General features: G+C 43.8%; 1 protein-coding gene across 1 annotated transcript in view; it reads right to left on the bottom strand.

The window, feature by feature from the left end:
- The window catches only part of LOC108260563 (zeta-sarcoglycan), a 128,908-nt gene that overhangs the window by 4,990 nt on the left and 101,408 nt on the right, over nt 1-22,510 (bottom strand). Inside the window, exons 5-7 of the mRNA XM_053677728.1 lie at nt 15,564-15,686; nt 14,456-14,528; nt 1,583-1,706 (exon numbers count right to left, since the gene is read on the bottom strand). Coding sequence (XP_053533703.1) covers nt 1,583-1,706; nt 14,456-14,528; nt 15,564-15,686 — 320 coding nt within the window. The remainder of the gene's footprint in view (nt 1-1,582; nt 1,707-14,455; nt 14,529-15,563; nt 15,687-22,510) is intronic.

Raw genomic sequence — 22,510 nt, 5'->3', positions numbered from 1 at the left:
CCTGCGGGGAATAAAGGGGGAATTAAAGAGTGAGGGGAGAACGTTGGATAAGCCATCAAGTGCACCTATGGTTATCCTAGAGAGAGAGAGAGAGAGGGGGAGAGACTGACTTGACAAATTCAGCCTGTGAGAGGATCGGACAGACGTTTCAAAAGCGCTTTCACTGAGCCTCGCCGCTGATGACTTCTCTATCATATCACCGCATGTAGTTCTCCCCGGCATTGTGCAGGTCTGAAGGAACGCCTGCTATCTCCGCGGCGGAGAGAGAGAGAGAGAGAGAGAGAGAGAGAGAAAAAAAAGCTCCTTTTTACGGGAAATTGACAGGACAGCATGATGTATTGCTCGGGCTGCTGGAAGTTAATTAAATAGCCTGGGCAGTTACTAAAGCGAGGGAAAGCGAAGCAAAGAGAACAATTCCAAGATGGCGGCACTCATTTAGGCTCAGCATGAGGGTCTATCTATCTATATATTTATCTATCTATCTATAACAGCAGCTCTGAGAGGAAGTATGACAACATTGCACTTTGAGACTGGAGAATAGTCTAAACATGTTTACGATATTTTGGGAAATTGTTGGACACAAATGTTCCTGCCAGAATGCAAACAAGGACAGCTTAGCATGACGCTATATACCAACAACCACCTGCGGTAGCTGTGCTTCATTATGAGTAACATGCGGCCCTTAATCTGTTCCTCTGCTAATCCTTGCTCCCTTCATTAGCTGAATCAGTTGCAGTAAAGTGGAGAACGTGCTACAGTATGCATGGCTGCGTCTCACGAGTCCTGGAGCTTGACAGCTTTGATGTACACCGGCAGCAGAACACACACAAAGAGACAGAAAGACAGACAGGTCTGGCTCGTACTGATATGGTTTGTAATTTTATGTATGACCTTGTAAACTAGCTGTCATAACACTGCAAACTAACCACCTTTGATGCATGATAAGCTCAAGCTGCTTGTCTCTGCATCCCCTAGAAGCTTAGCTGAATGCTAAGTGTGAGCGCTTTTCTTCGTGAGCCAGTAAACACGTACAGATCAAACCGTCGTTGATGAAGATGTATGTGTCTTTTTTCAAGCCAATTTGGTGTGTCATTCCTGAACCGTAGCTACAGGGTTGGCGGATGTTTTTTCAATGAAGTCACTAGCTACACGTGTACTTCGTTAGCACACTTGGTCCATGGGGAATCTTCATTGATTATCACATTTTCGATTGCCGTAGAGTTTCACGGGAGTGCTAACTCTCTGCATCTCCGGCCTAACAGACACCATCTTTCCCAACCAGCGAGAGCAGAACTTTAGTACAAGAAACTATTAGCAATTCTAAGAAATCCTGATTAGCATGAGAATTTATACTAAAATGTTAGGGGGGAAAAACCATCTTATCAACTTTAGAGGATACAGGATCTTTCTACTTAGGTTGCTACCTATAGATCGTCTAACCCAAGGTCCCACTTGAGCATTTGGTCAAATGGGAATCCTCATACATTATTATTTTTCAGGCCCCAAAACGCCGTCGTCGTGTAAACGGCCCCCGAGTTGCAAAAGAGGTATCCTATGGCTCCTAAACTAATAAATGACTCACCTCCCCCTCAGAAGACTCCAGAGTAAGCTCTTTCCTGCAGGACGCTCTGAACTCCCCCACTCCTGCATTCACCTCCACTCCTTTCGGCGCTTCCAACGTCAGAGTCCGCGTTGGAGACTCCAACCTACAGCAAGAACAAAAACATAACTGGATATTTTTGTATGCACTGTGTTGGATTCCTCACTCCCAGGTCACACGGTTAATAACATTCTGATTTTCAATTCGAGGAAACTTTATGAATGCCGACCCATGGGGTCAAAAAGTATTATGAGGAAAAAGTATTATGAGAATCCATAGATATGATGAGCTTCCGGAGCCGAGTTAGCTGTTTATTTATTCTCCGGACTCTAGGGCAGATCTGAAATATCTGCAGAATTGACTGTTGTGAGTTTCATTTGCGCGTAGGCTTAAACTACACACGTGTAGAGGACTGGTTCATGAATCTTATTTTTCCTTTCAGCAATATTTGCAAATGAATAGTAATGTAGTAATGGACTGTGCCTTCATTCAATAAGAAAAAACCAGGAAACAAATAAAAATGGAAAATAAAAGCCTAACAATCCATTCAAACATGTAAGATTAAATCTAAACCCTTCCCCTTCTAAACTATATCTAAATTTAAATCTAGGCTTCGGTAGCCTATACTGCAAGAAGGTATTCTGACAAACAGGTCACGCTCGGGTTTTTAATAATAATACAAAAACAAATAGGACTGTTTAGCGTAAACTGTTTCTGCAGTTTACATGCTTTACACGTCACAAAGAGAATGCTGGGTATGTGTTTGTTTTGTTCCTCACGCTTAAACTTGTTCCTGTGATTCAGTATTAACGTTCGTTTTGAAGTGTGGAAGGCCACGCCTCTTTTACTGAAATCAAGAGATGCTGAGGTCACGCCCACTTCACTGAGACTCAGACATCCTGGCCATGCTCCATTCACTAAGACTCAAAGGTGCCAAGGCCACACCTCTTTCTCTCAGACTGACAGACACATCGGCCACACCTTCTTCAATGAGACTGACACGCCTCCTAACCCTTTCCACAGGGACTGCCAGCCACACCGACCATACCTCCACCGTGAGACTTAGAGCCCATCCCTCTTTCATTAAGACAAATAAAGAACACGCCTCTTTCAATGACAGAAACAAAGACCACACCTTATTCACTGTGAATCACAAACACATAGGCCACGCCTCCCTTACTGGAAATTAACTGAGGATTTAATGCTGCCTGGATCTCTTTGGGACGATGTCCATTTTGTTAAAAGCACTGAATTGGATCCGTGCAGTCTCTTGACCACTAACTCCGCCCCTTGCCCTAACCTTAACTATTATCACACTGAGTTAGCTTCTCTGAATTCCTGCCTTGTTCCTTAGCATTTTAATGAAGCAAGGTTGCTGTGTGTGTGTGTGTGTGTGTGTGGATCTGGCAGCAAACAGCCAGGTATTCCCAAAGGAATTCAGGAGAAAATGTAGCTCCAACTCAGTCACAATTAGAATCTGGAACTAATCTCTTGGGTGCAGAACTCAATCTATGGCACAAAAAAAAAACAAAAAAAGCCCCGAACCCCATTCGGCTCCTAAACGTGAAAATAAGGTGAAAATGACACAGGCAGTGCAGTGGAAGTGTTGAGCTGATAATGCTGCACTGCACATATTGTCTCGCCATACATTGTTAGGTTATTTAGCCAACTAAATTAGGTTTCCAGGCAACTAAAACTGGTTACTGGGCAGCACACTGGAGCTTTTACCTGCCTGGTGGGATCGCTGATAAATGTATTATTTTCTCACCTGACAATACTAATACTACACAGAGAATCATATCATCATGTTAATATACCATTATTGATATTGTATTTAGTGAAACAACAGCTGTTGTCCCAGTTGATGTTGTGTATATACCTACACACACACACACACACACACACACACTTCAATGCCTGAAGACCTGAGTATATGAGTACCCCAGTAGACCCGAGAACTGTCCGGGACGTTGTTTTAGCTTACAGGATAATTAACACAGTGACAAAAATGAATATATTGACTTAACGATCCTCCATTTTCCCCCTCAATTTCTCTCTCGGTGGAATCTCTCCCCGAAGGCCTTTTCAACAGAGAGATTCAATCAAAGCATTGATTTTCTGTTTCAGGGTCTCCAGCGCAGGACGCTCACAAAAAAAGTATATAAATATCTCGGGTCCGCAGATGGCCCCGCACTCCTCCTCCCCCTCCTCCCCCTCCTCCTAACCGGTTCATTTTAGCGATAGATAAGCATGCTTCGGTGGGTTCTTATCGGCGTTATTCAACACCAGCATCCCGCTCGACCTTCAGCTGTCCGCTTGACGGATTCGCAGGCAGACGTTTTTTTTTTTTGGTTTACATGATGAGCAAAAAACCAGCACAATAGAAGTACACTTTCTTTTCATCGGGGAAAGAATGAGCAGTGCACTTTAACGAATGCGGTATAGAAGGCATATAGAGATCTTTCTATGCGATCGAGTCCATAAAACGGATGACTTGATTACGATCGAGGGGAACGGTCTTGACTGTCGTATTCTGTGGAAATGGAGAGTTTCCAGCTGTATGAAGGGGTCCAGTACCATTTATTCATTCATCTTCAGGCACCGCTTTATCCTGGTCTTGGTGGTAGTAGATTCTGGGAAAACTGGTAGGAATACACTCTGGATGGGATTGCCAGTCCACTGCAGGGCATCATGCACACTCACAGTCACACGGTCCTTCACACCAAGGGGGAATTTAGTGCTGCTAATCTACCTACTGGCATGTTCTTGGGAGGTAGAAGGTAAGTGGAGGAAATTCACACAAACATGGAGAGACCATAAAAAAACTCCACACAGACAATAACCCCATCTCAGGATCGACCAGTGAGGCAACGGCACTACCTGCAGTACCATCGGGGTCCAAGCACCGCTAAATAACATAATAATCAATAATCCCAAAGAATTCTTAACTTCACCTCCTAGAAAGTCTTAATTTAGATATCTAGCGAGCTATCTAGTAACATTTAAGCCCAAAATTTAAACACAATGCTAAACTGGTGGCTATAAGCGTCCCTTATTTAGCCACCTTCGCCGTGTAGGTCCCATGTAAACGGAAAGAAGCAAACTTCGCACATTAATCATGTCTAAACAGAGGACAGTGTGTGGTGAGACAGAGTTGCACTTCCTCCCTTGCTGTAACAATTCCGAGACAAAAAAAAAAAAAACCTCCGTGTCAGCACGATGTGAAGCAAATTTTCCCCAGCTCACAGATGATGAGGCATTACAGGTGATTTTAGAGGTGTAGCAGCGCTCAGACAAAACATACTCGCAGCATGTTGCAGCCTGGAAGGAATCACATGATTAGATTCACAGTGTATAATCCAAAAATGGCTGTTTCTGTTAAACCGCTTTTGTTTTTATTCAAACAGGTCTCGCTAACTGTAAAAGGTGAATATACCTTCAAGTCATGGTTCTGGAAGATGAGGTTTATTATTGCGTTCTAGCTGTTTAACCTCTCACTCCAAGCTTTGAAAACAAGTAAACTCCTAGATATGTTTAGAACCCTTAACGGTTCTTTGGTTCTTGCTCTTTATTGCCATCATAGCACTTTTTTTTATTCTTGAGCTTTCCACAAACAGGATAAAAAATCATTCTTAGAACCCTTCAGGCTTCCCTATCATTAAGGGAATGTACAGTATGTATTATGTGTTAGGTGTTCCTGGGGGAAACATTAAGGCTTTAGCTTTCCTACCAGCAAGGGTTTCAGGTAAGGGTTCCTTCTGGATCTCTGGAAGGTATCTCTGGAGGAACACTAGAACAGGCTGATTCCTATCAGTGAGGGTTTCAAGTAAGGGTTCCTTCTGGATCTTATATATCTTCAGGATGGTCTCTGGAGGAAACATCACGGTTCTGTGTAGTAAATTAGAACAGAGTGCTTCCTTGTTAGTGAGAGTTTCAAGTAAGGGTTCCTTCTGGATCTTATGCCCTCTGGAAGGGCTTTCTTTGGGAGGGTTCTATGTAGAACCTTACAACAAATTGCATCCATATCAGAAAACCCTTGAGGAACCAGGAACACTTTAAAGATTTAGTGTCTTTAAGAATGGGCCTGTTGTAGCGTACACTTACAAAAAAAAAAAAAAAGGGCAGGGTGACGACAGTTGGCGTCGTCACTTTGGGTTCCAGCCCAAATCGCTTCACCCAGAAAAGTTTTGTGATGACAGGAGTATCCCAGAAAGAAAGATTTCTCCTTGGAGATCTGAGCAGCACGTTGGGCGCCATCGATTTGTCAAAGTCTCTAGGTGCCCCGCTCTGTTGATGTTTGTGTGTGCATTGTGATTTATCACTAAGTCTCCGTGCGCCCTTTCCCTTGTCCCTACAGTTCTGGATATTGACTTCTGGCTCGGTCCAATGCTAACATTAACCACTGGGATTCCTGCAGCTAACCTTTGCTTGCTTATTCCCCGGACACTTTTTAGACCGAGCTTCGGCCTTTCAAGATGACGGATGGCACTGTATCGCAGATAGATGAGCTATGTCGCGCCACCAGAGATGGCAAAATGGCAGGATGTGACATTTTCACAAAAAAATAAATAAATAAAAATGCCATGCTTTTCCTGAGAACAGCTGCACGTATGGATCTTGATGTAATATGAAAAAGAAGTGAAGCGGTGAGACAGAATCCTGAAGAAAGATAGATAGACGAGTTGGAAGTGTGGACCGGAAAATGAAAGGAGACGAGATGGTGGAGTCTATTGACCTTCCGAGTCTGAAAAGGAACAATGTGGAGTACTGGAAAAGGAAGCAGAGCAAAAATGTAGTAGACAAAAACATAAAAAAAAACCCACATAACATATTGTCCTTTAAACATCCGAATGGAGCTAGAGAGACAGACGAGAGTTAGACGGATTCGCAGTAAAGTAGCATGGCCTGGCAGAGAGTCCCCGAGACACGGGACGTGACGTACAGCAACTTCACGATCAGGAGTGAAAGAGCAGACGGCCGTCGTCTCGGAGAAGGACGAGGATCAGGAAGGAACGGGACGTCCAGGGGGAACAATGGAAGATTAAGGAACGCTAGGCGAGCTGTTCGAGTGCGAGACAAAGACAGGAATAAAAGAGAGGATCAGTATTCCCCGAGTGTCTGTCTGTTTCAGGAGGCTGCTACTGAAGGACGAGACCAAAACTACACAGCAGAGTCCGGAAACTGCTGTCAAAGGGTTCAGCTTCTATCTCTTCAATCATATAAACTTCCGAGCTGAACTGCCAAGAATCAAAGCCTTAAAACTTTTTTTAAAAATCTTGCATAATATGTAAGGAATAAAACACAACGATGGGGTGGTTACAGCCGCGACCCTGATGTTGAATAAAGTGTTCTGCCGTTCACGAACATCCTGTGTACTGTGGACTACAGCGACATACGCTCAGCAGATTCCCCAACGATGTCTGCTACTGCTGTCCCAGCTTTATTTTTCTTCATAATGTCTCTGTACACACTTAACGAAAAGGTCCTACAGTATATGAGACGACCATGGTGATGTGCTTTTCTTCCATTTAAATGATAACTGACTAAAGTTGTGGGCGGGGAACCGAAGAAACCTCGGCCCACAAGCAGCGCAAGATTGGTCTTGGGAACCATCCGAGCCAATCGTCTGGAATTGTCGCTTTACAAAAAGCGTAACACCCGTTCGTATCGTCACGCGTTCTGGTATCTTCTCCAGACAGGTTAATATTAGCATGGCCTGTCCTTGTCAGGTTTTCTGTAAATACGTTCCTGGCTGGCATTTAAATGGTGAGATGGTGCAACCGCAAGAATCTCAGCACGAACGACCCGGCTGTGGTTGGAGCGCACACACACTATCATCAGCCTCTTTACTATGAAGTGCATGGCATTTTGAAAATGAGAATCGGACACGACTCGCCGTCCCTCAGGCGCCTGAGCGTGCGACACGATCCACAAATCTCAACAAGACCGTCACTGACTATCAAATCTCTTAAAAGAGATGCGTGAAAACTCAGCGGCAACGTGGGGCGCCTAAACTTTTTTCCTCCCTATGGCCGTCGACGGCGCAGAGCTCGGTTTGTGTAAGACGGTGATGAAGAGACGGGGAAATGTGACATGGCCGGTATTTGATACATTCCCATACGGAACCGGTCCCAATCCATTTCCATCGTCCGTGCAAATTCCGCTGAGCAATAAAGCCAACAAATCCCTTTTCAAATCTCTCAATTTCTCTCCCGGTCTCGCTCTGTCCATCTGTAATTAATCTCTGGAGAGAGTAAAGCCATCACTCCGGCATCAATATGAAGTCCTTTTGTACTGTGTGTGTGTGTGTGTGTGTGTGTGTGTGTGTGCGTGCGTGTCTGAAACCCATTCCAGCAGCAACTGACTCCAACATGGCCGCCATAACAGTCGCTGTTAGCTAGAAATGACATTTTATCAACTTTCCCTTAAAAAATTCTATCAAGTATCTGTCTTAAATTACTTGAATAAAAGATACTGATGAAAATGATTTGTTTTTGTTTTCAGGAATAGTTATCCAACCTTGCTAGCCCACAGTTGCAACCTAACTCTTGTTCTTTACCTACCAGTACGACATTTTAAAAAAACTACCGCATTTTTCACGACTTCCACCGGAAACCCGAAGCCCAAGCTGCAAACCAGATATCCCAAGAAAATGGCCGCCTTTCCGGCTAGCCTTGTTAGCGGATGCATTATTCATGCAATTTAGACCACGCTAATGAAACGTTGCGTAAATTAAAAACTACACCCTGGGCTAAAATATCAACATAAGGAATATGTATTAATATAAACACAATAACACTTCCTATGAAGGCCATGGGTCTATGAATGACCTACGACTATATTCATATCGCATTATAAACCATCATACACATTGTTATAATTATCTGAAAATGCCTAGCGGTGTTTTTATGATGCATTACGAACTGTGAACTTGTTGAATTATAAACAGTGCCCATAACATATTGTAACTCACACCATTACCATAGAAACCAAGCCTTTATAAACCTTCGCAGAATTTCTTCAGTATTGACATGACGTGTTATAAACAGTGCTTATAATGCATTCTGTATAATGCATTGAGAAACAGTGCTATAAACTATAATGCATGCATCATAACAAGTAATGAAGGTACTGTATGCTTAAGCCATTATACATACGGTCTTCACACACATGCCTTATAGCATACATAATGCGTTATAATGTCTAGTTGCTCAATAGTTACAGTTATCGTAATGCGTTATAACAAATCTTCGTAAATTCTGACTTTCTTACATAAAAGTGAGTTTATAATGTCTTATAATGCATTATAACACCCCTAGAAACAAAAATATAGAGCATTAGAGCTTTTAAGTGAAGTGAGTTTAATAGAGTGTAGTATAATGCATTATAACAAACACCTTCTGTAATTATATTTTCTTTTTAGATGAAGCGATATAACACATAATCAGGCATTCTAGCAGGCCGTTAGTTGCAGTAAATGCACTATATTATTTACTATAGTTTTTCATTTTTTTTACAGAGCAGATATTATGTTATGTAAAAACAGGAGAAAGGAGTGACCTTTGTGAATAAATTTCTCCTCAGAGCTCCCTCTGCTATTCCTGGAGTGCCACTGAGTCACGTTTTAACTTATAATTTTTCTAATGGTGGGTCAATATCCGTAATTGCCGGCGCTCTCGCTTTTATTTTTCCTGATTATGGCTTCCGCGACATGTCTCTGTCGGCTAATCAGCGATGAATAAGAACCGGAGAGAAAGTGGAAAATGGCCTCATCACTCCACGATCTATTCACAGAACAATTTGTTGAGTAAAGATGCGCGCTGAAGAACGAAACGGAAGGAAAACAAGTCATGTTTTAAAGATTCTGTCATTTTCTAGCGACAAAAGTAAAATAACATTCCGTTCAGTCTGTGATCTACCGTCACATCGCGAGTCTTGACTTCCCACAGCACGGCAAAAAGCAGATGGATGATCACCGGACCGTGGTCCCGTCGTCCGTCAGTCAAAAGCAATCACGTTCCGCTCGGCTCCGCTCCGAAGAGACTTGAAACGTTTCCCTGCTGAAAGCGGGGCGGGGTCATCGTCGGTTCTGCTTCAGTTCCACTCGGCCGCGTTCGCATCGCACCGATTCAAGAACTCATTATTCAAATTTCTACTAATTAGCTCCTATTAATTGGATTCCCTTCACAAGTCAAACTGAATCAAGAGGATCTGACCCCTGACTCTCACCTCGGATCTCGAGACGTCTGCGATGAAAAGCGAGCAAGTGTCATGTCTTGGGGGTGTGGGGGGTGCGGGTAATTATGGGTTGTTTTCTGTCTGTCCTCCACAGTCCATCTTACCATTTTATATCCTGAAAGAAAAAGTTCCATGGGGTTTGGAGTACAGCTCAGCTTTCAGAAACCGTTTTGTTTTATGCTACTGTTCAAATCCCAAAGATCCTAAATCCAAGGTTTTACACCCAGCATTAGCAAACAGCACAAGGTCATTCTCCTTCCCCCAAAATCTCTCTTTTACAGTATTTCTCCACAAATACATGATTGCGACCAGATACGAATCCCCAGTAGGTGATTCCTTACTCAAGTTGCCAGACACGCTAGTCTGAGAGGAAGGGGTGTTGCAGAGAGCCTATTCCAGTTGGCGCTAATGTTTCATTGTCTTCACGTTGGTGTATAATGAATGATAATGAAGGCCTGAGGCAATTTCAAACCTCCACGCTGAGAGACGACTAACGAACTAAACTAAAGAGACATGAGTGGCTAAGCTCGGGCTGGAATCCATGAAATCTATTAAGTGCTTTGCTTGGGTTTTAGTGGAAGACGACACAATACCGTTTTAGTCATCATGAAGGAATCGGAGCTTAATAAACATTAAGGATAGAACGATCACAATCGTTTGGACTTTCAAAGCTGAACGGTACCTGCACCCACAAAGACCTAAAGGTCACACGTGGTATATGTTGCTGTAATTTAGCTCTGTAACACTCAGACACGCCCACATATTCCACTCAAAGACCCGCCCATTGCTTCAATCAGAAGATACGCCCATATATTCCACTCAAAGACCCGCCCATCTCTAGCACTCAGACACACCCATATATTCTACTCAAAGATAAGCCCATCACTTCCAGCCAAAGACACGCCCATATGTTCTACACAAAGATACACCTATTGGTCCTACTCAAAGACACACTCATCTGTAACAGTCAGACTTGCCCATCTGTCCCAATCAGAGACACGCCCATCCTCCCACTCAAAGACACACCCATCCTCCCACTCAAAGACACACCCATCTGCCCCACTCAAAGACACACCCATCCTCCCACTCAAAGACGCCCATCCTCCCACTCAAAGACACACCCATCCTCCCACTCAAAGACACACCCATCCTCCCACTCAAATATGCCCATCCTCCCACTCAAAGACACACCCAACCTCCCACTCAAAGACACACCCATCCTCCCACTCAAAGACACACCCATCCTCCCACTCAAAGACACACCCATCCTCCCACTCAAAGACACACCCATCCTCCCACTCAAAGACACATCCATCCTCCCACTCAAAGACACACCCATCTGCCCCACTCAAAGACACCCAACCGCTTTCTTTCGAGATAACTATACCCGAGGCTCCAATGAGCTCTGCTGCTTCCTTCCAAGGTTTCTTTTTTTCTTCATAATGTCTCTATACACATTTAATGTGGGGTTGTGTACGACAGGGTGTTGATAAAACTATGGCTATTAGTTTTCCTTCCTGCAGGTAGAGCAGGGAACTGAAGAAATGTCAGACCACATGCACCATGGGATGGTGGGAACGTCCAAGGGATCCAACTGTTTGGGTTTGTCATTGTGTCATAACGAATTCGCATAGAACTGGGAAGATCAAATCTCATTTAATTGCCTAAATCGTGGCTCCTTGTCAAGCAGGTACATAGAAGAAGACAGTAAAGTATTCATATTATTTATATTTCCATGAAATTTTCTGTGTGGTAAAAAAACAGGACTGTTACTGATCTCCGAACTTCCCTCGCCACCATAATTCACTTTAATAAACTACTGGAATAACTCTGGCGTTTGGCCACGCCTCTTCCCATAAAAGACGCAACTTCTCGGCATACTCCGTTTATTATCCTGATGGACATCTGGGCTCTAAGATCCGAGAATGTTTTTATGAACGTCAGCGTGGCCATGTAAAACTGAACTCTGCTGTTCACTGGAGTTCTGGTGAAAGATCTCGGGCTTCAGCAGCAGGTTAAATGAAATCAGCCCCAAGACGGAGGAAGGGGAATTAAATTACCGCGTTTCCGGCATTCGTCGAGGGTTTAGGCCGGATGAACGTGAGGGTTATCGCTCGGTTCATGAGTCAGCCGTGTCTGCTTTCGCTCAAACGTCTCGAAGGGCGTCAGAATGAGAAGAAGCACGAGGTCTAGCGCTGAGTTAGCAGAAGTCAGCAGAAGTCCATGTTTAAACAATGAGTACGATCCATAAATTTAAATCTGGTCAAATAAAATTCAACACACTCTCAAATCTTGTTCTACATAAAGATGAATTAGCACTCGGTGAATAACCAAACGCCCTGTGTGCTGAACACTTACACGTGCAGAATGTAAACTTCTTCTAGACCAGTATTAACTATTACATTTTAAATTTATTTTCTCTTATTTCAGTATTTATTCATTTAGTCCTTTCTTTCTTCGTTATTTATCTCCTCTGTCCTCCATTTTTTAAAAAAAAAACACAGTTTCATTCTTTCTAACAATTTAAATGTGCAGTGTGTAATGTTCAACATTCCTCTAGAACAGTTTTAATTCTATAGATTTGTATATGATTTCTTACACAATTTCTTATACGTCTTGAATACTGTATATATTATTGAGTTATTTGTTTGTTTGTTTACATATTTACCTGCTCATTTCTAATTCTGCCATTTCATCATTTCGAACGTCCCTTTATATATTATTTGCAGGAATTAGCTCCGCCCCTCGGTTGTTTGTTTTGTTTTGTTTTTCTATATCAATATCATTTATAAAATCTTAAGTACCTTGTTTTAGGGCATTTAATTAGGATTCATTTGTTTGTTTATTTATTAACAAACAAAACAAACACAATGAATTTAATTTCTTCCCCCTCCCCATTGTCGTCCTAAGGGTGTGTAAACTTTTGCACTCAAGTGTACTGTATGTACAACTAAAACACTGTTTAAACATCAAACACTTAAGATCCTCTTCGTGATGCGACGGGGGACGAATGAATAAATGATCTCTGTGCTAGTAGTGACTCTTTTTATTATTATTTTTCATCCTGGGGTGTGTAAACTTTTGCGCTCGAATAAACTTTGGATCGTGTAAAGGCCGTGAGTGTCGTCACGCTGTGGTGCTTTGACAAAATGACTGGATTTGCTTTAAAAAGAGAAACAAGTTTTTGCTAAACAGTTAGTTTAGAAGTTAGCACGCTAACGCTTAAGTACAGAATTAGCATATGCGTTTGAATTAAACAACCGCGTGAAAAAAACCCCAGCTGAAAAACGTTGATAAGTTTCACGAGTTTTATCTCGCGGACCGATTCTTACGTTCCTGTATTTTTAAACCGAGCCGCAATTTAACTTCCTCTGTAAAACCCGGCCATACGTCATTAGCTGCTAATGGACTCCATTAGTTCATTATGTGTGTCATTGACTTTAACTGCATAATGTGGCACTTTTAGAGAAAGAGAGAGAGCGAGAGAGAGAGAGAGCGAGAGAGAGAGAGAGAGAGATCGTTCCTACTTCAACCACCATCTTTCAAAAAAGTTATAGTTAAACAGAGCGAAAGAAAAACAGCTCATAACTAGCGTAATTAGCGAGAACCTCTTCAGTGGGGTGTTAAGCACCAAGGTGACAAATGCACTTCAATAAACCGACACTAAAGATAACGCGAGCTGCGCTCTAATGAAAGAGCGATTCGATGCGGAGAAGTGAATTAAACCAATCAGGAAGAGCCAGAGGGAACTAGCGTAGCGCAAGGATGCGAATCAGAACGAAAGAAAAAAAAAAGCGTGAGAGGAAGACGCACTTAAAGCATTCGCGCACTACGTTTCTGCTAACTTCGCTTTCTGGAAAACACAACAGTCTGACAAACCTCGAGAGCTCACACGGAGACCAGCGCTACTTGACGTCCTAGCGTGCTAAAACAACCTAGCTTACGTGAGCTCGCTAATCAATACGCTAGCATGGGCGTCTTATTAGCGAAACATTAGCAGCTAGCTAGCTAACAGCTATAACGTAACCTGAGTGTTACTCGGCGGGATGAGGCTTCACTGAGCCGCTACGCTAACAGCACCAGCCACGTTACTCACTGTAACCTCAAAGCTACGCTAACTAGCGCTGAATATTTACTCTGATCACCTTTTATCTTTTTTACACATCGTGTCCTCACTCACGCTTACTGTCTTCTGTCTTTCTTTCTTTCTTTCTTTCTTTTCTTCTTTCTTTTTTTATCGAATGGTATTAAATGTCTTTCTGTCTTTTTCTTTCTTTTCTTTCTTTTTTTCTTTCTTTCCTTTATTGAATGGTATTACATGTCTCTCTCTCTCTCTCTCTCTCTTTCTTTCTTTCTGTCTTTCTTACTTTCTTTTCTTTATTGAATGTTTTTTTTTGCTTTTCTCCTATTGGCTGAATAAGAGAATCTCCTGTGGGCGTGGTCTTTTCCTCTTAATGCTAAGTACATGAGAGTGTTAATGAAGACTGGTGAAAAAAACTGACACACTGGCCATCAAACACACACACACATGTGCGCACACACACACACACACACACACACACACACACACACACTTAAATTCTCATATTATCTCTCTCTCAAGACGCTGAGACTCACTTTAGGTCTTGGAAAGGTTCGGCTCGAATGTGCGGCGTCTCAACTGAATGAGCAAACACGACTCCCTCGTTACCTACAGGAGAGAGAGAGAGAGAGAGAGAGAGAGATTGAGAAAGCTGGACGTGTGAGATAAAGAATGAGAAAGGTGAGCGAGACAGAGAAGAATGGAATGAAGAAAGGAAAAGGAGGGAGGGTGAGAAAACGAGAAGACAGCGCGGCAGGAAGGAAAGGGATGAGAGGAAATGGATGATAAAAGGAAGAGAGAGAAAATAAAAAAAGGAAAAGGGAGCGCACAGATACCAAAGACCGAAGGGAAGGTGAGTGATGGAGAGAAAAGATGAGTGCTGACATCATCACATCACAGTTCTCTATGAAAACATCCTTTTGTTCTGTCGTTCTTTTTTTCTTTCCATTTGTACACTGGGAATTTGTTCTGCTCTCTAGTTTGAACATAAATCAGTTTATATATTCTCTCTCTCTCTCTCTCTCTCTCTCTCTCTCTCTCTCTCTCACACACACACACACACACACACTCACACGTACACTCGTTCTTTCGGCAGGTTTAATGGACGATGAGTTTGCTGGCCCTGAACCTCACTTTTCCACTTGACCTCCCACATACTGCTCGATAAAACGAGAGAGAGAGAGAGACAGAGCGAGAGAGAGAGAGAGACACACAGACAAAGAGCGAGAGAGAGAGAGTGTAAAACAGATGTGACAGGGATAAACAGAGAAAAGGAGGGAGGGAGAGAGATAAACCGTGATAGACAAAGAGATTGAAAGACAGAGTTTGCTAGATAGACAGAGGTGTAAAGAGAGCAAGAGACAGATCGACAGGGAGACAGAAAGAGAGAGAGAGAGCGAATGAGAGAGATAAACAATGAGAGATAAACAAAGAGAAACAGAGACAGATGGACGTAGGGAGAAAACACAGAGAGTGAGAAACAGATAGAAAGAGGGATAGATAGAGAGAGATGTAAAGAGAGACAGAAGAAGCTGAGAAAGTGTATTTATTCTGCTAGATAGATGTGAGAGGATGGAAATTTAATTTAGAAAAAAATTTGCGTGCGTGTGCGTGTGTGTGTGTGTGTGTGCGCGTGTGTGTTACCTGTCACTCTCAGCTTCTCAGTGCCGATGCTGACCTCGTTTTCATCTGCGGAGAACAGAACTCTGTCTCCGTCTGAACTCCGGACCTCGAACCTCTGACACTGAGTCTCCACCGTCTCTGATCCTGTGGACACGCAGAGAGAAAATCCGCTCACAAATCCCGTCAGGATCACACCAGGACACGCCCACGGCAACCGTCTCCATATCGTTTATAACTGGTTTCGCCCTCGGATGCGCCACCGGTCCACAGAGCATCCGATCGTTTTTGTGCACTTTTCTGGCCACATGCTTCAGAATGCCGAATGCTGCGATCTGATTGGCTCTCCACACGACCGTCTGCTGGTTTCCGGCAGGAAAAAGGCTGAAAACGTCGACGCCATGAGAACAAACAAACAAAAAAACTTCTCAGGATCCTGTTCTTAACATTTCTTCAGGAGTTTTGTTTGAACCTGTGGTGACTAAACCTGATTGGTCAATGACTACACTACACCAGTTCCTCTTTGAGTGAAAGTAGGAGGTTCTCATCCACGTTTACTGACGAAACTTTCTTCTAGTCCACTCGGCAGCAATCTTAAATAAAATAAAACAACATATAAAAACGTACGTCTTCAGGTTGCGCCGTGCGTCTTTGTCTATAACTAACAGATATTAGGTATCTCGTAGACTTCTAGATGTCGCTAAACATATGCTAAACTTAGCATGCTAGTCAGATTGAAGTTGGATTAAGTCATCGAGCAAACAAGCTAGTTATGTTCCGATCCTAGCCAATAGCGCGGAATATTAAACGTATAAACGTAAAGTAACTTGCCTCGCAGACGTTCCACAACACTACATGTTACCGTAAATTGATAAAAAGTATTACATTTCATTCTTTAAAGATTGTAACGGTTGGGAAAAGAGCACAACACCGAGTGTGCTGGTCCTGGCCGATTACACATTGCTCAGAAAATTCGCTCTTTATATCTGATGAAAAGTAAACCGTTCTTATTAGTGGACTCCTGCTGAGGAGTTCGACATCAGAACATCCGCTCTACAAAATCCGGTTAAGGATTATCATAAAAATCCACTCTGTCCTGGATGTGTGTGTGTGTGTGTGTGTGTGTGTGTGTGTGTGTGGTGGGTGCCTTGAGAAATGTCTGCTCGGTATGGGATTGTATGCTATTTGCCGCTACGCTAGCTCCAATTTAAGACACAACACCGGAGGATTGGACAGTGTGTGTGTTTGTCCAGAGGATGTGATAGAGGACGCAGTGGACCATCACTCCTCTAATCTCCTGCAGCAGAGACTCGTGGGAAATGGAGTTTTTTTTTTTCCCTGCCAGGATCAGAAGGACAAATGAAGCTGCTATGCTTTTACACCCTCCTGCTCAATCAGGACGCCGAGAAGCGCTCAGCGCCGAGCCACTCGACGGACGCCGAGCCACTTTTTTCCGCCACGTATCACACAAGGACACTCGAGTCTGATTCGGAAGCAGCGCAGGCAGACTTCAGGCTCGAGGTTAGACAAACATGCCAAATAACCTCCGCGTGCACTTGACTCTGAGGTCCGAGTCGTCGCTGGGGCTTCGGCGAGAGCGTGGTGAGTACGGATGCCTTCGTAATCAGAGTCGAGGCTCTCGACTGGTCATCAAAGGCCAGAGTCAACTTGAAAAATGGAAAATGAGGACGTATAAGGGTGAACAAATGAAAATAAAGCATTTTATTTGAGGCAACACTTGTGGTCACATGACCTGTAGACAACCACAGGGGTGTTGACAAACATTAGGGGGCCCCAGTGAAAGCCTGACCCATGAACACAACCAAGGACTTATGGAAACTTGCCAATGAGGTAAGTATTTGGTTATAATACACCTACTGTACTGTACAGTGCAATTCTTCTCATAACCTATGCTGGGTTTTGAAGCAGCAGGAGCTGAAGAGCCCAACGGTGGCAGCTTGGAGGTACCCACAAGCTTCTGATCAGCACCCATGGGTTGATTCATCCATCCATCCATCCATCAATCCATTTTCCATACTGTTTATCCTACACAGAGTCATGGGGGAGCCTGACGCCTATCCGAGGGAACTCGGGGAACAAGGCGAGGAACACCCTGGATGTGGTGCCAGCCCATCACAGCCTGTCCACAATTTGGAAATTCCAATCAGCCTACAGTGCATGTCTTTGGACTGGTGGAGGAAACCGGAGTTCCCGGAGGAAACCCCGAAGCACGGGGAGAACAATGCAGTGGCAGGATTCGAACCCCTCACCCCAGAGGTGCGAGGTAAACATGCTAACCACTAAACCACCGTGTGCCCCGGTGATCCATCCAGTCATGCTAATAAAACCATTATGACTGGAACTACAGTATGGTGGAATTACCCGGCTGGGAACGGTGAGATTGTAGAAACGACGGTGGAGGAGAGTCGGAGAGCTCGCTCGCCCAGAAGAGATATTACAGTGAGAGAGAGAAAAGGAAAGCGTCCATTTGACCTTGTGTTTGTTTCGTGCTGCAGGCGGATATACAGAGATTTGAGAACAGCGGTGCTTCAGTTTGGACTCGGAGAGTGACTCGGTGATAAAACAGCGTGAGGGCTTCTCTGGGACACTCACACACTCATACACACTCTCACACACACTCTCACACACACACTCACACACACACAGACGCCTTTTATACTTAGCTTCACCGGCTCTATTATTCATTCTGTGCTATCTATCATATCCATAACACCCTAAACTGACCTTGGGGAAGAAGAAAGAAATATCTAGTTTATTGTGTGTGTGTGTGTGTGTGTGTGTGTGTGTGTGTGTGTGTGTGTGTGTGTCTTTTCCTCTGTACCTCACCTCTACCCCTGCCCAGCATGGTGGTTTATTCCACTTGTTTTGGTCTCTCCGTCTCAAATTACACGTCAGCAGCAATTTCGTGGTCACCACTTAAAGATCCAAAGTGCTCTGTCACTCTTCATAAACCGAAGTATTGCCTCAACACTACCCTGGCGTGCTGTCCTTTTTTAAGCTAAACGTCTGGCAGAACATTCAAATGCCAACAGCGATACCATCCAAACCGTCGGTTAGCATAACCATCATGTAGATTATGCTAACTGGAATTGATACCGTTCTTATTTTTAGCCTCAAATCATGGGCCGAAAATGAGATACGTATCCTTCTCCATCTGGAAGGAAACTTTCGCGGGGTTCGGGCGGCCGTTTTTAAGACCAATTACACATCCAAAGTGTCGCGTCACCTTTTATCAGCGGCTCCACATACCACAGCTCTGTGAGGGTGAAGGCTGACACGTGCTTCGTAACGTGCGAGCACTTTTGTGAAACCTCATCCATGAACGTGTTACCCGTTTTATTTTGTATTGTTTGCTGGAAGTCATTAAACATAAGAAGCCCAAATTTGTTAACACAAACCGAATCGACCCCAATTACGAAAGCCAGGGAGGGATTAAAGAGGGAAATCAGGAGATAACGCGAGACTAATTTCGATCATGCCGATACGGCGAGGTAGGAGAGTGCCGTAGGAAAGCGCTCATCTTTCGCTTGCTTAAGCCGTACTCGATTGCATCCGCACTCGCATGCTGGGAAAGAGGGGGATTTCTATACTGGAGATGACATCGCCTCAGGCAAGACCCACGGATTACCGTATGGAACCATACGCTTACTTAATTACCATATGCAAACGCTTATGCTAATTAAACAAAGCTAAGCGGGCTTGGTTTTTCTGCTTATGTGAATACATTGATGATTATACCCGGCAGTTTGTAGGTAACTGGACAGTTTGACATGTACTCGCATCCATCCTTATTGGATTTCTGAACCTTGTAGAAATTACAGCCATTTTTAATATGTAAAGCCCCACTTTTACGAGACTCACAGTGATTGGACAGTTGGATGTTAGCAAACAAAACCCTTGTTATGAGCCTAGACGTGGAAATTGTCTCTCCTGTAGACTTTCTCTCAAGACTAAGGAAAGTATTAAAAGCCAGTAACACAAACCGTCGAAAGAATTGAAGTCGACCCTGTAAAAGAACGCCATAAAGACGAGGATAAACCATCACAGCCTCCGAGGGTTCGCTACAAAAACCATAAACACAGCTTATAGTGTGTTGAAAAAAGCTATAAAAATCCTATAGAGTAATGAAGTATTATAGACAGAGCAAAGTGCAGAGAAAGAAAGGTCCTATATAATAGTAATAGCATTATTATTATTAATATTCTGTATAATATTGGTGTACCAAGCCCAGGCTTTGTGGGGTAACGGAATCAGGATACAACAAATCTATGAAGGAGCCTATAAGAATAAATTCACGTCCACGCCAGCAGACGCTCCATTACTTATAATACTACGACTCTTCTTCTTCTCTGTTCTTGCACTATATACGTAAGCGCATGGCTTTCTCGCGAAGTCTTGCCAGTCTTTTGGTGTTGAGTGAGTTGTTCAGCGTTATTTCCAGTGATTCATTCTTCCTGTGGACTGTTTTTTAGATTTCATGCATTTCTGTGTTTGAACTCTGGACTGTCTTTGACGTTTTTTGTGGGTTTTTTGGATTTTGTTATTAACCTTCCTGCGCATGGACGCTCGGAGGACGTCTCCCAGGTCCGGACCATGTTCTTTACGGCTTCCTTGATTGGATTGGTTGATTTATTCGCATCAGAACCGGTTGAAATGAACCCCTCTTTATGTAATTGCTCTTGCTTGTTAGCAGTCGAGGTCACAAACGTCAGCACTTCCGTGGTGCTCGTATGATAACGTGAGCAGCATGTCGATGCTGAAGCCGCGGGCGAGGCGGAATCGTTCCGTCTCGAGCGGCGCTGCTCTGAAAGAGGCCCAAAGGCGACCGGTAAACTTTACACAAGCACAGAACCTGTTCAATAATGCGATGCTAATCTGCTAAGCGCTTGTATGAAAAAGCCATTGATTTGTAAGCAGAAGGGACAAACGTGGGAGTTGCGCTGGATGTTGTTTCCCTGAAGTGATGCATTTTACACCCACTTGAGCACGTTTAGAAAAATCAGCCACGCAATCAGCTCCGGTCGAATGGAAACCCGGAGCTCGGGTGATTTATTCGATAAGGAAGATTGACTCTCGTTCCCAATCAAAGGCACTCCAAGACCATCAAGCTCCGAGTGTCTTCACACCAGGACAAGGAAACGGCGTCCGAGCCGGAGGAGGATATTCCGTACAGTCACCAAGCGGAGAAGAACCACCGATAAGTGACGGATTCTGCTCACTCTCGGACGTTAATCGGTACGGATTTAGCCTTCGTTGGAAGTGGTGGAGATGACGATCACGTCAAACCGGACGTATGATTTTTACATCATTTCCCTTCTTTCGTTTGCATTTCCCACCCAGCCGTAATGAAATTCCCAAGCCAACGAAACGTGAAAAAAATAATAGCGAGGACGGACGAGGAATAAAAGGATGAAAATACGTTGTAAAGCGTTATCGTTTCCATAGCAACGGCTCATTCGCAGGGACAAATCATTGACATGGTGAAGTTTTCTGTAAGGAGAAATGAACTCGGTGAACATTCATGGAAGGAGTCTCCAGTCTCAGAGGTCCCTTAACTTAAAGGAAAGGAGAAACGAGGGACGTGTCCTAAACGCAACAGTGATGAAAATGTGAGGTGGGAGGAAACGCCGTGGTGGCGGTGGAGGTGGCGGCGGGAGTGGTGGTGCTGGTGGTGATGAGAAACTCGGGACACAAACCGAGGCAGAGGGAGAAAAAAAAAACAAGATTTATGATCCGCAAAAGATAAATTATTTATCTGAACTTGATAACAGGCATTAATAAAAAGCAAAGAGGGAAAAAGATGAAGCAGGATCAACCGCATTAATCAGTGTGTGTGTGTGTGTGTGTGTGTGTGTGTGTGAGGTTTAGCGACATGTATAATCAAAGCTGCTGTCATAACCCGCAAATGACTGATGTGTTTATTCCCCCACACACACACACACACACACACACACACACACACAATGCCCTCTATCACTGACATTTCTCTAGCACATATGCATGCAAATTCCACATAACCTCCACCATCCACACACACACACACACACACACACACACCGGCGTAGGAGTGTTTGCCACAGCATGTTACTACATCGAGTTCCATCTCACTCTAATGAGAAAGGATGATGAAACACGCTGTTCTACGGCACGATGCGAAATTGCGTAACCTGCCTACTGATGAGTCACTCCGGGATACACACACACACACACACACACACACACACACACACACACACAGAGAGAGAGAGAGAGAGAGAGAGAGAGAGAGAGAGAGAGAGAGAGAGAGAGAGAGAGAGAGACGATTCCTGATCCGCTCACACAGCAGACGTCAGTTTTTGAAATGCAAGCCACTGCAACGAAGGCTGAGAGCTACTTCTAAACTTGGCAGCCCTTCTACAACATACGAGTGTGTGTGTGTGTGTGTGTGTGTGTGTGTGTGTGTGTGTGTGTGTGTGTGTGTGTTGGGTGGGTGTGCATGCACGCAACACATCACTAATGTCACCTCGCTGTCCTGATGCTTTTCCCAAAATTGCATTTTGACCCCTGGTTGCCTCTTTCTCTTCCCTCCTTCCCTCCATCCCTCCTTCCCTCCATCCCTCCTTCCCCATCTGGCAGTAATGACATTCTGTGACACGGAAAACTAGTTTTGTGGAAATGAAAAGTCGATACACAGGACGGAGACGACGTCTGCAGCAGACGTGCAGAGACACGAAGGCATGAAGAGACTGGAAGAGGGGATAAGACAAGGAAAGTGCGAGAAAAGAAAGAAAGCAAGCGAAAAAAGACAGAAAAAAAGGAAAGACGTGGAGAGAGAGTAAATATGAGAAAGAACGGAAGAAAGAGCAAAAGAACGAGAGATAGAAAGAAAAAAGGAAGAAAAGAAGAAAGAAAGGAAGAGGGAGTAAATATGAGAAAGAAAGAAAGAAAGAAAGAGAGAGAGAAAGAAAAAA

Source organism: Ictalurus punctatus, chromosome 29, assembly GCF_001660625.3.
Source record: "Ictalurus punctatus breed USDA103 chromosome 29, Coco_2.0, whole genome shotgun sequence".
NCBI classification, from domain to species: Eukaryota; Metazoa; Chordata; class Actinopteri; order Siluriformes; family Ictaluridae; genus Ictalurus; species Ictalurus punctatus.
This window is presented reverse-complemented; position numbering and strand designations above follow the sequence as displayed.